This window comes from Suillus discolor (genome assembly GCF_016758755.1).
Source record: "Suillus discolor strain FC423 chromosome Unknown F5147scaffold_131, whole genome shotgun sequence".
NCBI classification, from domain to species: Eukaryota; Fungi; Basidiomycota; class Agaricomycetes; order Boletales; family Suillaceae; genus Suillus; species Suillus discolor.
The window spans coordinates 58,365-74,843 of NW_024541378.1; the positions used below are offsets into that span (position 1 = coordinate 58,365).

General features: G+C 48.8%; 5 protein-coding genes across 5 annotated transcripts; 1 reads left to right on the forward strand and 4 right to left on the reverse strand.

Moving 5' to 3' along the window:
• Positions 1-4,771: 4,771 nt before the first annotated feature.
• On the reverse strand, positions 4,772-5,230 carry F5147DRAFT_523440 (uncharacterized protein; the record flags this gene model as incomplete). The annotated part of the gene is made up of 2 exons (XM_041429949.1): positions 4,772-4,944; positions 4,993-5,230. Coding segments are annotated over 2 exons (411 nt in total), but the record flags the coding sequence as incomplete, so codon positions are not given.
• A 1,421-nt stretch (positions 5,231-6,651) lies between these two features.
• Positions 6,652-7,450, reverse strand: F5147DRAFT_781303 (uncharacterized protein; the record flags this gene model as incomplete). Its single annotated transcript, XM_041442614.1, has 5 exons — positions 6,652-6,799; positions 6,853-6,922; positions 6,971-7,180; positions 7,238-7,364; positions 7,415-7,450. 5 exons carry the CDS (start codon positions 7,448-7,450, stop codon positions 6,652-6,654), a joined length of 591 nt encoding a protein of 196 aa, XP_041285246.1.
• Positions 7,451-7,502: 52 nt separating this feature from the next.
• Positions 7,503-8,022, forward strand: F5147DRAFT_781304 (uncharacterized protein; the record flags this gene model as incomplete). The annotated part of the gene is made up of 3 exons (XM_041442615.1): positions 7,503-7,579; positions 7,643-7,804; positions 7,854-8,022. The coding sequence occupies 3 exons, from the start codon at positions 7,503-7,505 to the stop codon at positions 8,020-8,022; spliced, it is 408 nt and encodes a 135-aa protein (XP_041285247.1).
• A 1,535-nt stretch (positions 8,023-9,557) lies between these two features.
• On the reverse strand, positions 9,558-10,223 carry F5147DRAFT_781305 (uncharacterized protein; the record flags this gene model as incomplete). Its single annotated transcript, XM_041442616.1, has 3 exons — positions 9,558-9,919; positions 9,967-10,111; positions 10,161-10,223. 3 exons carry the CDS (start codon positions 10,221-10,223, stop codon positions 9,558-9,560), a joined length of 570 nt encoding a protein of 189 aa, XP_041285248.1.
• A 1,312-nt stretch (positions 10,224-11,535) lies between these two features.
• On the reverse strand, positions 11,536-15,655 carry F5147DRAFT_790688 (uncharacterized protein; the record flags this gene model as incomplete). The annotated part of the gene is made up of 13 exons (XM_041443051.1): positions 15,264-15,655; positions 14,983-15,161; positions 14,316-14,936; positions 14,079-14,168; positions 13,978-14,028; positions 13,708-13,924; positions 13,286-13,654; positions 12,851-13,240; positions 12,719-12,790; positions 12,421-12,656; positions 11,895-12,371; positions 11,801-11,852; positions 11,536-11,690 (listed from the first exon to the last, which is right to left on the reverse strand). The coding sequence occupies exons 1-13, from the start codon at positions 15,574-15,576 to the stop codon at positions 11,536-11,538; spliced, it is 3,222 nt and encodes a 1,073-aa protein (XP_041285249.1). The 5' UTR covers positions 15,577-15,655.
• Positions 15,656-16,479: the final 824 nt, after the last annotated feature.

Genomic DNA, 16,479 nt, shown 5'->3' on the forward strand with positions numbered 1-16,479 from the left:
GTCAGGGGGGGGGGTCGTCGGGTGGGTGTTAACCTTCATTTGCTGGCACATGGCGCAGCCGTCCACGTATTTTCGGATAAAGGAGCCCATGCCAGGCCACCAGTAAGCTTTCTTGATGTTCCATTCAGTAACAGAACGGCCGGGGTGACCCGCGGTAGGATGATCGTGGTGCAGCGCAAGCACACGATGCCGGAGGTCGGGGGAGACGTAAGCACGATCTTTGTAAAAGAGGACACCATTGGTGAACCTCCAGTCAGAGAGCGCAGATTTCATTGGAGGTGCGCACACCCCGGAAAGAGCGTCCAGAGCTGTTTTCACAGTCTGGTCGGAGGGGTCGTCTGAGAGCCGCTGGAATTCATCAGCGAGCTCGGTATCGATAAGACGGGTGAAGAGGGTGTCCGGGAGGAGGACACGGTCTTCGTTATCGTGGCCAGACTGGTCGTGGTCCAGCCGTCGGGACAAGGCATCTGGTGCAGCGAGTTTCATACCAGGAACATGATGTAGTTCCAGGTCGAAATTGGTGAGCGTGAGGTGCCACCGGGCCTGTCGTCGGGTGAGTCGCTGGGCAGAGCGGAAGTAGATCAGGTTCTTGTGATCTGTGAACACAATGACTGGGTGGGCGTTCCCTTCTAAGAAGTGCCTCCAAGCTTGGAGGGCACGGATGATGGCGAGGAGCTCCTGATCATAGATCTCGTAGTTGCATTCCGCCGCGTTCAGAGACTGGGAAAGGTAGCCACAGGGGTGGTAATCCCCGTTGCTATCCGTCTGGAGCAATACTGCTCCGGTCGCAAAGAGGGATGCATCAGTTGCAAGCGCAAACTGATGCGAAGAGTCAGGGTTCCGCAGGACCGGTTCCATGGTAAAGAGCGTCTTTAGGTGCTGGAAGGACGCTTCGGCTGGGTCTGACCATGCGAAGGGGACTTCCTTCTTGGTGAGGTCCAGAAGAGGTCATGCGATGTCAGAGTAGTGGGGGATGAAGTGCCAGTAGAAGTTGCAGAACCCGAGGAAGGATCGTACATCCTTGACAGACAAGGGTTGCTGCCATTCGCTAATACCTTTTAGCTTGGCGGGGTCCATGGCGACCTGTCCTGGTCGGATGATCATACCGAGATATTCAACTTCCTGGGAGTCGAAGGTGCATTTCTTGGGTTTGAGGAAGAGGGACTCCTTGCGGAGTTTTTCCAACACACGACGGGTCCGTTGTCGGTGTTCGTCCAGATTGTCTGAAAAGATTAGGATGTCGTCCATATAGACGATTAGCCATCCTTCGTTCAGTTCTTCTGCAAAAGTCTGGTTCATGTAAGCTTGGAAAGTCGTGGGAGAGTTGCACAGTCCAAAGAACATTACCTTGGGCTCGAAGAGCCCATATGAGGTGGAGAACGCGGCTTTCCACCTGTCGTCAGGGTGTATCAGGATGTTGTTGTATCCTGAGCATACGTCGACCTTTGTGAACCACTGAGCCTTGTTGAGTTTCGCAAGCAAGGGTGGAATCAAAGGGAGTGGGTACGCGTTCTTGATCGTCCATTCGTTGATGTACCGATAGTCTTGACATGGTCGCAGGGATCTGTCTTTCCTGCCGACAAAGAAGAATCCAGCAGCTTGAGGAGACTTCGAGGGCTGGATGAAGTCTTTGGCGAGATGTTCATCCAGAAAGGCCTTGACTGCGTCGGTTTCCTTCGGGGAGAGCGGATATGCTCTGGAAGACTTCGGAATGAAGCCTTCCTTTGTTTCGATCCTATGGTCAACCCCCGGTCGTGAGGGAGGGAGCTTGTTGAGACCATCTTTCGCGAAGATGTCAGCGAAATCATGAAGATAGGAAGGTACCAGTTCCTCGAATGATTTCTTCTTCTTTTCTTGCATGTCCTCCATGGCAAATTCTTGGGCTTTGTTGGAGGTCTTTGTGTATTCCTGCTGGCTAGCAAGGATCCACAGGTTCCGGAGGGGTTTTGCCTGTTTTCGCAGGGCTTTTCAGACCTCTTTTTCGGAGGTTCTGTCGAGGGTGAGGGGGAAGTCAAACATGACGTTCTCGATGATCCGGACGGAGGTTCCGTCGGGAGCATATTCCACTAAAATTTCGTCGTCAGCGAGAGGGTAGGTGGAAACATCCTTAACTTCATCCGCTGGTTGGGTCTGTCCGACCCAGACGTCATCCATGGTGTCGAAGTTGATATCTTCGAAAGGCTCCATTCGTGGTGCTGGTTTCTTCTTGGCGCATTTCTTACGCTTCTTGATTTCCTTGAGGCAGTGTTGGGTGCCCTCAGGGAGTCGTTTGAGGGGAGTAAAATCCTCCTTGTCGAGTTCTTCGAGTACGGCTTTCTCCCCTCGGAAGAGGTAGGGTCGGGCTCCACTCTCTTTGCAGGAAGCATTGAGAGCTTTCTCCACCTCCTTTGACTGCTTGGTCGCAGGCAGGGAGATCGTGTTTGCCTTCCAGTCGATTTCGGGAGTCATGGCGCTAAGCCAAGGTTTTCCAAAAAGTAGATCGTCACGCTTGGAAAGTTTCATTACGTTGAACTTTCCATACATAAGTCTCTTGTCGAGACGAATGAATAGCATGCAGTAGTGGGTGACCTGTCCTGCCGAGGACTGGCTCCCATCCACCGTAGTGATCCGGAAGGGTTTCTTGAGTAGGTGGGTTCGAATCCCATTTCACTTGACGAAGTCATAGCTAATGAAGGTCCCACCTGCCCCAGAGTCGATGATTGCGGTCGTTGGAACAGTTTTGGCACTGCAAGAAGAGAATAGTGTCACCGGGACACGAAACTCGTTGGATTTCCCAACAGCTTTAGTATACAATGCGCAGATAGAGAAAATTGACCGTTCGACAATTCCTCACTTCAAAAATCCTTTCCTCCAACTCGGTTGACCTCCAGGTCTTCCTTGTCAGAAGACTCGTCAAGCTGGCGGACACCAGACTTGCTTGGCTTCTTGCCAGTGTCTTCTTCGTCATTCTTGTCTCCTCGGCGCACCTTCGGGTGGAACCGGGAGTCGTTCGCTTGGTGACCCTTCTGCTGACACTTGAAGCAGAGGCCTTTATCGAAGCAGTCTTGCTTCTCTTTCGGTGTGAGGGTGCAATCCACGTCCATGGCGTTAGGGTCGCGGTGCTGGACCTGAGGCCTAGGGACGTGCCGGTTACCCGTAGGGCGTACTGGTCGGTTGTTACCAGTAACTGCCTTGCCACGCTTGTAGTTGGACTCAAGCTGTGTGGCTGCAGAGTACCACTTGTCGATGGTGGTGGGGACGGCCTCCTTCGCGTAGATAGCGGTGCGAAGGCCAGCCTTTAAACCTCGCTCGAAAAAGTGGATGAGCGTAATGTCCTGCTTGATGCTAGCAGTGACGGCGTAGGTTTTGAAGGCTGCGATGTAGGGTGTGACGTCCCCAGTCTGTACGAGGCATTGGATCTTGGTCATGGCCTCGGTTTGTCGGTCGATGGCCTGGAAGGAGGTGTTGAACTGGAATTTGAAGTCCTTGAAGGTGCCGAAGTCCGGCGGGGACTTGGCAAAGGCTTCTTGGTAAAAGTTGTCCGCCCAGATGCGTGCGTCTCCTCCAGTCATATATTGGAGGGCAACAGCGACCTTGACTTGGTCGGTGTTGTAGATCGTTGGGTTGATGAGGAAGTATGTCTCCACAGAGTAGAGCCATCTTGTAGCATCGTCGGTGCTCCCTTCGAAATTCTGAGGTGAACCAGCCTTGATCTCAGGCTTGGTCACGGTCGTAGGTTGGGTGGGGCCTCCAGACATTCTTGTTCTGGGGTTCGAGTTGAGGTTGCCATACGGTTGTTCGTCGGGAAACTCGTCAGAGGACGTGTGGTCTGCTTCTGATTCTTCGGTTTCAGAGTCAGGAGTGTTGGGGTCGCGTTCCCAGGGGTACTTCCTGATCCAGGTAGTCGTGGTGTCTGTTTAGTCAAATGGGGGCCGCGCAGATGGCGGGGCTTCGAGGTGAAACTTGAATCTTTTGTTACGCACTCAAATAGATCTGTTAGGTGGAGCCCTAAGAGGGGCGTCGTCCGCTAACGTTTGTGACGTAACCGGAAGGATCCGGTATAGCAAGTGAGACTGGCGACGACGAGTCGGCAGTGATCACAGTACGCACATGTCACGTGACTTCTAAGATGGATGTCTTTGGAATCGCTCAAGGTTAGGACTGTCTTGTCCGAACGATGAGGTCGATCAAGGTAGACTTAGTCGCGATGAGCAACTAAGAAAAGATACCAGAGACTGAAGCCAAAGGGGCGTTCAGAGGGAAGATTGAGTAGATTCAAGTTAGAGAATCTAGTACAGGGTGACCGACTACTTATACTAAGTGGAGAGGGTTAAGGGCAAGGCTACCGCACAGTAGGTAAGGGTAAAGGGTAAACGAGAATGGTATAGGTGCATTGGCAACAGAGCCGGATTAGTGATGGATGGTCGAATGTGGAATGAGACCGAGAAACATTGGAACGGACCAACGGTAAGAATACAACGTGCGGGAATCTGCAGTCAGAAGGAACAGAAAGGGAAAGCCACATTGGTGGCACGAGTAAGACCAAGTCATAGGTGCGGGACCACATTGGTGGTCGAATCAGGGGAGGAACGTGCGTGCACGTGCATAGAGACAGACGATGCGAGGGACGGGAATGGTCCCGAGGATCCAGTCAACGGAAAGTCGGTAAAGGAGGACGAGCCGGTAGATGGTGAGGGCGAGGATGAAGGGAAAATGATAGGGGGGCCACGTGACCGATGTTACTTGTAACACCATCAGTGCGTGAAAATTGAGTATACAATGTAAGACTTACCAAGGATGTCACTTTCTTTGTCAACCTCGTGAATTCTTGTGACCGCTGTGCGACAGTCAGAGGCGGGCCTGAAGCTATCCGTGTCTCGTCGAATGTGTCGAGGATGTCTTGCCAATCATCAGGATATGCATCCTGGAAGGACCTATAACATCCGCCTTGGATGGTTGATGTGACTGCACCCCAACATGAGTCACAATGACTGAACTAAAAGACAGACTTACTGATGACATTCGCATCTTTGCCAGCTTGCTGTAGCTCGTGCAGGTGGTGAGCTTTAAAGTATTGCCCGTAAATGTTCCAGTGGTTTGTTCCGTTATTGATGCGGCCGCGAGACTTGAGAAATAAATTTAAAACTTGCTGCGTTGGCATGCCAGTCAAAACTGCAAGCTCATCGATGGTGCGATCAATGAGGTCAAACTGTTTTTCCATTGCAGCATTGGCATCTTCTGACCTCCGACCAACGACAGCGGCACCTGAAGGCCCTCCCTGGGTGTCCATCGCGTTGGCGGGAGTGGGAGGGATGACACGGGTTGCAGGAATATTGAGTCCAGGTAGAAGTGGAACATGTGGAGGCGTGTTATGTTCTGGTAGATTGTGCGGGATGAAAAGGTTGGTTGGCTGCATGACATTGAACGATCCTCCAGCCATATAGTCCCATGATAGGGCGGGGACGTCGAGCGATGAGAAGTCGTAGGCATCTCGTTCACCACTGCGGATGGGCAGATCTTGTTGGGTCTGTTCCTGCATAGTGATGAGGGGTGCTTGAGGAAGAATCACCTCACAGGGTGCTGGGAACACTTCCTGAATGAAGTGAGGGTCACGAGGTCCCACAGGCAACCTCTCGCGTGACACACTGTGTCTAGAAAATTCTAAGGAGCTGCCTGGAGGTACCCCACCAGGCACTTCCAGCTGACCTTGGGAAGAACCACCAGAGAAGTGTTCTAGGTGTGAACTGGGCATGCCATCTGGTGCATGGCCATCAGAGCCATTGTCTGGAAGCAGCTTTGCTCTATTGCGGGCACTTTTTCGAACAAGACCACCATTGCGTGAGGTGGGTCTTATGCGAGTGCGAAGTTTGGTAGGAGTCTGGATAGGGGGGGGGGTGATTTTTGACGTCCTCCTCCAATTTGCTTGGAGTGAGATTCCATAGGTGTGAAAGAGGGTGTTGAGGAGCGCAGAAAATTTTCAGGCAGATTCATTGCAGGGTAATATTGTTCATTCATTTGCTACATTAGAAACATGGTCAGATAAACTATGGCAGATTATGAACATGCGAACTTACTTGGGAGAGGAGCGACAGATGTAAGATATGAAGGGTGATAGACCAACACAAGGCTAGTCCGTGTTTAAAATGACTGTCTGATGCAACATAGATCAGTGATAAATGGTGCAGCTCAAGATGCACTCACCTTTGTCTAAGCAAATACTAGCAAGGTGCAGTGACAGAGCAATTTTTTGATTGAGGGCAACATTGATCCTACTGACGGCGATACAAGCAGGAGGAAACAGGCGCAAAAAAGTGCGTGTGATGCTTCCATGCCTTTCATATTTCTGGGAGAGTACCAGAATGCTCGTATTCCATAGGGATTCACTGACCGAAAGTTACTAGGACAGAAGATTGACAGCAATTCACTGCGTACCTTTGTGACATAGCATAAGCACACTCCTCCAGGAAGGCTCGCAAGACCATGGAAATTGCTAAATGATGAGGGATCCTCCAACTTGGGTGGGAGGCACTGGAGCATCTGAGGGCGCGCGAGGTTAGACATGAGGTTCCCGCGTGCAGCTTAATCAGCCAATAAACATCATGCGAGTCTTAATTTCACTTTGTCTGGCATCGGCTGTCAAGCAATACTATACATTCAATAGGTGTAACTACTTTACAATTCTGGGGACGCCCAGGGTTCCACCATCTCAATGTGTCCTTCATCGATTGCAATCCTAACTTTTTCCTCCCCAATTGCGACGGAATCAACATCATAGTAAACAGCGTCAGTGACACCCAGAACGCAGTTAAGTGCATTCTCCCTGGTGTCAAAATGATTAAATACGATAAGTACCTGGAACAAATCTGCGCTCACCAGCCTGCCACTACACCGATGTGAGCCCCACGCGTGACACAGAAGACCATTTGAGAGGGTTTGACTTGTACTGGAATATTATGTTTAGCAAGAAGGATACATTTGTTAAATGACATACCTGGAATGTTGTAGAAAACGGCCTTGTAGACATGAAGCACACACTCGTCTGCCAATGATCTCACAGCATTCTCGAATCGAGGATGGTTCTGATTGATGACGATGAGCTCTGGCCTTGCAGTGGAGAGTGCGCCATTGAGAAATATGACTTGAGGTGAGAAGAAAACACGCTCGATGACAAATGGTATGGCCGTCAACATGGTCTGCTCTGCTGGGGGAAAAAAACGTGAGAATTAGTAGAGTATTCTGAAAGGTTGAAAAGGCTCACCTGAGAAGAAGTGGGAGATACCTACCATCACATTCGGCTTGCCCAAAAGGGTGGCATATGCATCATGGTGGGCAGGAAGCAAGAAGTGCTGCGCTACTCGAACAAATTGCATTGCAATCCTCTCAGGCTGATAGAATGTTAATTAGGACAGAAGATCAACGGCGATTGAATGTGTACCTGCATAATAAGACGCTCTCCTCTTGGGAGGCTCATTTCTGAACCTCCACTACAATTTTCAACCTTAGTCCTCTCCAACAACTATCCAATGGCTCATCCAACTATTCATAACACGGCTCAAGAAAGAATTGAGGCACAAGAGAAGAACAAACACTATTATGCAAAGTATGTCATTATTTTATTAATTGGTCCCGAGACTGTTCCTGACACTTACTTGTAAAGACATAGAGACGCAATCTTACAATGGTGGAGGATGCATGGTGTCCAGAAACGTGACAAGGAAGAAGAGGCGATAACGAAAGAGATATTGAGAGCTGTGGCAAAATTGCATGGCTGTGACGACAATGAGTCTGAATCAGACACTGATAATTCGAGCGACGATGACATACTGTAAGTTTAAAAATAGAAACATAGATTGAAATCAATTAATGTCCAACAGATCCAATCAGCCAGCATGCTTACACGCTATCAAAACCGCCAAGGACAACATGCTCGTTTTGATTGGTGCCGACCCCTGTGAGTTCGCCAAAGACAAGTTGGCCGAGTACGTCAAGAGCATCCCAGACAATTGCAGTGCTAAGGGTGATATTTGTTATGCACTCAAATAGATCTGTTAGGCGGAGCCCTAAGAGGGGCGTCGTCCGCTAACGTTCGTGACGTAACCGGAAGGATCCGGTATAGCAAGTGAGACTGGCGACGACGAGTCGGCAGTGATCACAGTACGTGTGTGTCACATGACTTCTAAGACGGATGTCTTTGAAGTCGCTCAAGGTTAGGACTGTCTTGTCCGAACGATGAGGTTGATCGAGGTAGACTTAGTCGCGATGAGCAACTAAGAAAAGATACCAGAGACTGAAGCCAAAGGGGCGTTCAGAGGGAAGATTGAGTAGATTCAAGTTAGAGAATCTAGTACAGGGTGACCGACTACTTATACTAAGTGGAGAGGGTTAAGGGCAAGGCTACCGCACAGTAGGTAAGGGTAAAGGGTAAACGAGAATGGTATAGGTGCGTTGGCAACAGAGCCGGATTAGTGATGGATGGTCGAATGTGGAATGAGACCAAGAAACATTGGGACGGACCAACGGTACAAATACAACGTGCGGGAATCCGCAGTCAGAAGGAGCAGAAAGAGGAAAGCCACATTGGTGGCACGAGTCAGACCGAGTCATAGGTGCGGGACCACATTGGTGGTCGAATCATGGGGAGGAATGTGCATGCACGTGTGTAGAGGCGGGCGATGCGAGGGACGAGAATGGTCCCGAGGATCCGGTCAATGGAAAGTCGGTAAAGGAGGGCGAGCCAGTAGATGGTGAGGGCGAGGATGAAGGGAAAATGATAGGGGGGCCACGTGACCGATGTTACTTGTAACAATATTAGTATCATCACGAACTCAATCAGCGAGATCAAAAGTATACTCAAGTGTGTCATTGCTGCGCAAGACGAAATCCTAAATTTCTGTGGTCCCTCCGAACCTGAGTGGCATGCCGCTGACACAGTCTCTCGATTCTTGAAGACTACAGTCGCATATTTGGAGGATATCCAGCTTCTTGAAATGTCCAGAGGAGTTGTAGAGCTTACGATAGCACAATGGTTGGGAGAGCTGATGTATCAGAAGGGAATCAAGATTTGAGTAGCATACATGATTCATGACTACAGCCCGAAATTCAATTTAATTGTGACAACAGTGCGTGGTTCTACGATACTGACTACTGCTATCGGGTAGGGGGGATATATCACACAAATTGGAGAAGGAACAGTTACAACAGCGCGTGCAGAAATATCAATACCTGGGATGCTTGGCAGGGCGACAATGACTCTTTCTAACATGTAGCTGCTCATCCGGAGACATGCTTTCATCATCCGTATTGTTAGCGTATTCAGAGCTCGACGCAGACCGTTCCACAGCAGTGATTGGCGGGATAAGATCACTTGCTTGAGTGATGGATGAATGTCTTGTGTTTCGGACCACCCTAGAGACTGGACGGGGTGGCGGCGGGCGTGGGATCACTCTAGAAGCTGGCCGGGGTGGAGGGATCACTCTAGAAGCTGGCCGGGGTGGCGGGCGTGAGATCTCTATGAAGACCTCAACACGACGACGAGTAAGAGGTGTAGCAGGAGGGGTAGCAAGACGGGGAGGCCCATTTCAGTCAAAGTCACTGTTAGCAAACGCACATCGCCTGTGGGAGTGGACTGAGCGATGTCTGGGTGCCTCCCCAATGATGATAGGGTCTCTTGACATGATGAGGCGTGTGCAAGCAGCGTCGCTTGTGACGGCTTGGATGGTAAGGGTGCCTGACTTGAGTGCATTGACAAGATTTTCACAGTGGGCACGTGTCAAATTGTGGATGCCTTTGGACCGAGTGACTGAAGGTCGAATCTCGCTGGGCATAATAGTTTCGTCGGGGTAGCCTTCGAGGAAAAATACAAGCTGGGCTAGTTCCTTAGGTAGGGTTTTCCAAGGAAAGTTGTTTTTGGCATGTCCACGAAGGGTGCCACCAACAGATGCTAGAAGAAAGTCAAGATTAGTCTAAGAGGGAGGTGACGAGACTTACCGACAAGCACTGTCAATCCACCCATAACGCAAGGAATGCCATTAAGAGCCTTCCATCCATCGTCGACTTGGAGACCTGTGGTAAGCTCACTAACTCCACAATCTTCTCCTCCCAGATCCTCTGTCGACACTGCTGCATCTATGAGCTAGAAGCGATGATCAGGACCCAAAAATCAATTTGACTAGGTGACTTACTATCTGAGAAATTGTGAAAGAGTGCGCGTCCGTCTGTGTGGTAGCATCAACGTGTGACGACATGGATGTAGTCGTTGTCCAACAGGATGTGATTGATAACAGGCCATAGAAACCTTCAGAACATGGATAAATAATTAGTGTATTCGAAATGTCGAGCTTCGAAAAAATGAGGGTGAGCTCTGACTTACCATAATTGGTGAATGACTCCCAAGAGGGTCGCGTACGCTCGGAGGCTCCTGCGAGGGTAGATGACTTATATAATATATTCCATTGGGATCCTCTGACAGAATGAAAAGTTAGGACAGAAGATTGACTGCGTACCTGTGTGACAAGACACCGGTGGGATCCTCGACTCAAGTGAGAGGCGCTGGAGCACTTGGGGGAGCTGGCTGCCTGCTGGAGGTCTGGTGGCACGTGCGACTTGATTAGCCAATAAGTGTTCAAATAAAATTCACGACTAATAAAAAACATGTCTCAACTATGCTTGTCTTTACGCTGACTTTGCAGACATCGATTTTTGAAATCTCTGTTGTTTGCCGGTTCGATTGGTACCGATATCTCCCAATGTTCGAATGAAGGAAGTCCAACAATGCAATAAGAAACTAATTGTGTGCACACCTTTCATTGAGTCTTTACGTCTCTACTGTCTGTATGGGTCGAAAAGCCAGATATCTTACCTTGGCAGAGAAAACTGCTGCATTGCACAGACAGAAGGTGAACCATGCACAGTCTGAGAGGTATGTTGTTATACTATACATACAGTCAGTATTCTTAACCTTCAAATTGTTGCTGGCAGGGGGAAAGCTACTCGTCGACTTCGACATTCTCAAAACTATGCTAAAGCACACAGCCGCAAAGGCTCATCTAAGCCACCCCTAATATCATCCCAGCTTCCACCCTTACCTTGAAGTCTTATCAATCTAGCAATCACTTCCCTTCCAGACGGCGAGCTATTTCATCTCGCTTCCCAAAGTGCTGACAATCTGGACGAATCAGAGCTCCCACAGTGGGACAATAATCCTCCATACACCATGCCTCCTCCATCCGATACTCTAGCAGAGGTTCATTTCATGGAAAACCTTGTACAGGTCATGCACGGCTGTAACTCACACTTGGAGAAGGAGGAACTACAACAACGTGTACAGAAGTACACCGCAGGAGTGCTAAATCTTTGTACGGAGATGAAAGATGCTATTGGCGTGCTGCTAGGACAGTGGTACATATTACAAGATTACATCTCTGGTACGAAGGACTGTGATAGACACTTCAGGATGGCCCAATGCCTCTTACAATGGCGTGCACACAGGATTTATCTCTATCACACCGAGGTTCAGAAGATATTGAGCGGACTCAATCCATACATTTAGCTACACAATCAGAATGTAGGGATTGATACTACAAGTGTGCGAAGGTGGTAACGAAATGCAGATATATCATCTTCCTTCAAAGCCGTACAGTGGCATCCACACAATGTTGCTGCAATCATTGCAAGCACCCATACACCGCAGTCATAGCCATTAGTCTGAACAGCTGTTGTCTGAGGTTGAATTAGAACACATGTACATGTCCGATTTATGACATACTTACTATCAGCGGACGTGCAATCCAATTGTCAAAGTCGATATCAACTCTGAATGCACGATCATGTTGCCGAGCGATGTTGAAAAGTCGAACGATCAATTTCATAATATCCTAGATGTGTTGAGTCTGGATGAACAATAAAAGAGGAACTACAATGGTGCTCACTCTGACATCGCTCTTCCAAGGTCGTTGCTCGGCAAAGCTATTGAATAGGTGAAGTTCCTTGCTCTGGAGGTGCACAATACATAGCACCCAATGACCAATGATTGAGGGTCTATGAATCGGTATGATCCACATGTCCTTGGCCCAATAACAAGTCCACGATATGTTGCGCCAAAGCACGTCATCAGACACATTGTACTGAATGCGGGGGAGGTCGTGCGTGGACAAGATCACATATTGCGCTATAGCAGGAGAAGCTTGCAGAGACTCAGAATAAAGCAACGCTGCACAGCCATTGATGAGGCTGTCGTTCAGCAGTGCAGTAGGCGATGCAAGGATCTTGATATCCTTTGGTTCGAAAATTTGACGTGGGAATGCATCGCAGGGAGGACGAACCCTGGTGGTGATGACTCCAGGGACAATAACGGTAGTGTCATTCATTGGTGGTACTGGGTCGACAATGACTCGCTAGATAAACTATGAACACCCGGACAACTGCAAATGAAAGATTACTTACCTCAGGAGTGTGCCAGGTGATGAGTGTGCGAGGCTCGGTTGCAATATTGATGTCTTCTTCATCTTCGCTGTCAGGAGTGTCAACATTTATTATGTCAGCAAGGGCAATGTGCTCGGGTGGAGGATCATCGAAGGATGCAGCGATAACCTCTGGATCCTCTTCACCCTCCTCCAGGGTAGTGGCACAGGATATCGATGTTTGAGGAATCCAGTGAAGCGCAGTGTCTTTGGAAGCACCTAAGATCCGCATTGCTAATGATTCAGCATGTTTTGCATGGGACTCAAACCGTAGTGATGACGCAAGTGGGTTAGACCAACGGATTTGAAGATGTTGGAGATGTTCCCGCCGCTGACGTAGTAAGATAGAAAATCTGATGTCTGTGAAGCAATTAGTGCATATGTCAAAGATGGATGTCAACAAAAATACATACGTTCAGGCAACTGCAGGGCGAGTTCTATTGCAGCGAGTTCATCACCAAACCACCTGCAAAGATTGTCAGCTTCTAGCCCAAGATGTCGCTGCTCCTCGATGCATCTATCGCGCTTTAACATAGCGCGTATCCCATCATGAATATCCTGATCATCCAGCCAATGAGGAACCTCCCCAACTGAAGGCGTGATCCAAATATCCTCCATCAGTGTTTGATCATTGCGGAGTTCATTCAGCTTGGTGGGGAGAGGCATTGGAAGAGGAATACCACAGCCTGGTTCGTATAGTTCTTCGAGGTGTTTGCAGTATCCATTGAATTTACGTAGTGCGGCCAGCAAGGCTGGTTGTCGCTTCGATATGGCCTTTCGGGTCTGCTGGTGAAGTTTTGTCCCTGCAAAGTGTTAACACACATCATGAAGCAAGTCTAGCCCCCTACCTAATGCTTGTTGTGTGCCACTGACAGCACGATCGAGCTTGTCCCATTCAAAGAAGCTTCCAATTGCACGCTTCCGAATGTTGATCTTGAGGTCGCGTGCCAAGAGAAGTGTCCAAACAAATTCGATGTTTATTCCTTCCAGCTTGGGGAACTTGTCGTGAACGTTGAGGGAAGCGTATAACACATCAACTTTGTCCATGAGGCATTGGTGACTTCGTTCGAGGCTCTCAATCGCATCGAGTGTGTGTTGGGATACATTTCCCTTTGTAATAACCTCACTTGTTGCTTGAAGAGCCTTGTCGGAGGCATCGAGGTCACCTTGTAGGGCAAACACGGTGTCCAGCTCTTTCTTGAGCCGAGCAGGAGCATCTGTAGAACATAATCAGGCTCAGGCTGGACAATGCGAAAGAAAAAGAATGCACGAGCATGGATGGACAACTGTGACTGTCGCTGCAGAGCCCATTGATGTTGCAGATCTTCAATCGTTGCATCACACTCACTCAGCATGGTCTGTGCAGCTGTCCCTTGTTCATGAATTCCCCACTTAAGGCAACACCGGATCCAATCACCGAGGTCAGCGCGCATCTCAAGACTGATGGCAGCAGCTTGTCGGTCAAGTAGCCATAACTGACGCTGTCTCTATGGTAACTCGAACATCAGTAGAGATGAAACAAAATTTTGAGGATACATACAGATGAGGAGCGCTGAATACCTATCAAGTGGATAAATCTTGACCATAGCCTCTCGGTGCCTTCTCCGTCTAAAAGGCCAAGCATATGCGTGGGTTGTAAACAAGTTGGCACGACCATTCGTGGCCATAGGCATGCATGGCCGTTGTTGCAAATCGCAAGCGCTTCGTCATGGCTTCGGGAAGTATGTTGTACTTAAATGGATCAGCAACGAGGTTCGAAGAATCACAAAGATGACTCACCTGACTTAATGATCGTGAGAGAACACATCCCATGTCATACAGAGTGACAACTGTTGCACTTCAAGGTAATAACGCAAAAAGGTGATCAATAAGGGTGACGGCGTATTTCTGCTGCTCGCCTGGAGTGTCGATGTTTGCAAAGAAGAGGGGAATGTCGTGGCGACATATTAATGCCATGACTCCCGTGTCATCAAAGCTATCCATGGCCGCTTTTTGCTTCTTTCCATCGGTGGCTTCGTATGAATTCTCGCATAAGTCAATGGCCTCATGGGGTACAAGTGGTGCATGCGGTTTCGGTGCAGACTTGCGACTCCGATCAATATGATGCCCAATGTCATCAACCTGAGCTTTAGGTAAGAAGTAAGAGGGATCATAAAAATGGGGTGAATCGCCTGCTGAACGCCGATGTCGATGATGGAAGTTCCCATCAGTAGCAACATGAATATCTCCACCTTCTTCCAGCTGCCTTCCAAATGAGACCCGCCCAAAACAAGCAGGACAACGCTGAAGAGGGATTGTGGCACAGCGCTCATGCGGAACCACGTCTACAGTGGGCGCATATGATGCAGGATGCTCTGGGGGATCTCGAGAGGCATCTACCAAGTCTCGGCTTGCTTGAACAGCGCATTCTAGCTGGGATTCGAGCTCCACCTGTAAGACATCAAACCATAAGATAGCTTGACTGAGACTTCGCCGGAAAGGTTCTTGGATAAATTCACCCTAAGTTGTGTCAGATCTGAAGGTAAGTCAACTTTGATTCACATACCTTAGCATTCGTCATGCGGAAACCTCTGTGGATGTAGTGTGTGTGCAGGGCGGATGCGAGAGCATTCACAGCATCACATGAGCGCTCGAAGAGCATTCGATAGAAGGTGAGTAGCTCAGTAGATACTGCCATGCGTGGCTGGGAGGGGGAAGTTGGGAATAAACCGTGAAGAACCAGGACTTGAGGTGCGGTAGCACATCTGCAACTCAAAATGTCGAGGGTTGTGAAGCCTCGAACATCTTTAGCGACTTGAAGTATTCGATGCACAGATTGAGACTTACCATCGAAGAACAAGCCAATCATAGTTGTGCGTTTCTGTGCACACTTCTGCGAGTGACATGCAGACAGAATCATCGGAGGTCGCTTGACAAATTTTCCAATGGTCCTCTGAGTATACTCGAGCTGAGCATCGACGAGAGTGGGTATCAGTATCTTCCAAGTGTCATATAATTGTGCGGCAGCAATGTCAGGTAGAATGTGGCGATTTGGAATGAACTCAGAGGTGTTCAGCAGTGGAATCGAGTCTTGAGGCTCAGTAAGCGGTGGGACTTCATCTTCGAAGAAAAACAAGTCCTCGCAAGCATCGGCAGGCATGTTCTCCTCAGGCGAGACAGCGGTAGGTAACGTGTCCAGCTGGCATGTGGTCGTTTGTTCGGAATTTAGTTTTCCTGCGAGGAGCATCAGCAAACTACTAATTTGGTGACAGGTTTCACATGAACAACAAATCTACACAAACTATACAAGGTATTACAGACATACAAGCAATTCAAAATTTGGAGCCGCTAAGCACAAACAAACAGGCGGACAAACACCACAAGGACTACAGATTGTACAAGCAATACATATTATACACATCATACAAGTATGTATCAACGTAGGATACAACTAGTGTACCTAACTTGTACCACCAGCCCTGCACCCAATAAACATTGGAATGCCATTTCTCCTCCACTCTATATGCATGCATCCCACATCAAGGTCAGCCGTCAATAATCGCATGTTCACGGCTTCTACACGACAGCAATGGAGGTTAGTGAGTACGATGTGATGCTCCAAGATGCTGTCTGCGAGGTCTTTTTGGGCTTGACAAATCCTACATTTTGCTTGAGCTGCCTCAAGTGCAAGGTCGGAGTGGTCTTCTTCGTCTGATTGGTTGAATAATGGGTAGTCGAGATCCTTATGCGCAATGAATAAGAACAATCAAAGATGGAACACCGGATGCACGAACTCACAAACCGCAGGCCTGGAGATAAGCTGTGCTCATCTTTAATAATGCACGATCCCATTTGAGAAGATAAAGTTTTGTTTGGAGAGCAGGACGTGCGGTGTCCAACTGATGTCGCATTGTAAGGTCTTTGAAGGCGATACTTGAAGCGAGTACTATATGAGCGCAAGGACTGAGTTTTTGGAGAAGAATTGCAAGACAAAGATGAGACTACAGAAGAGCTTGGAGACGAAGTTACAGAATCATCCATCATATGTAAATATATACTCATA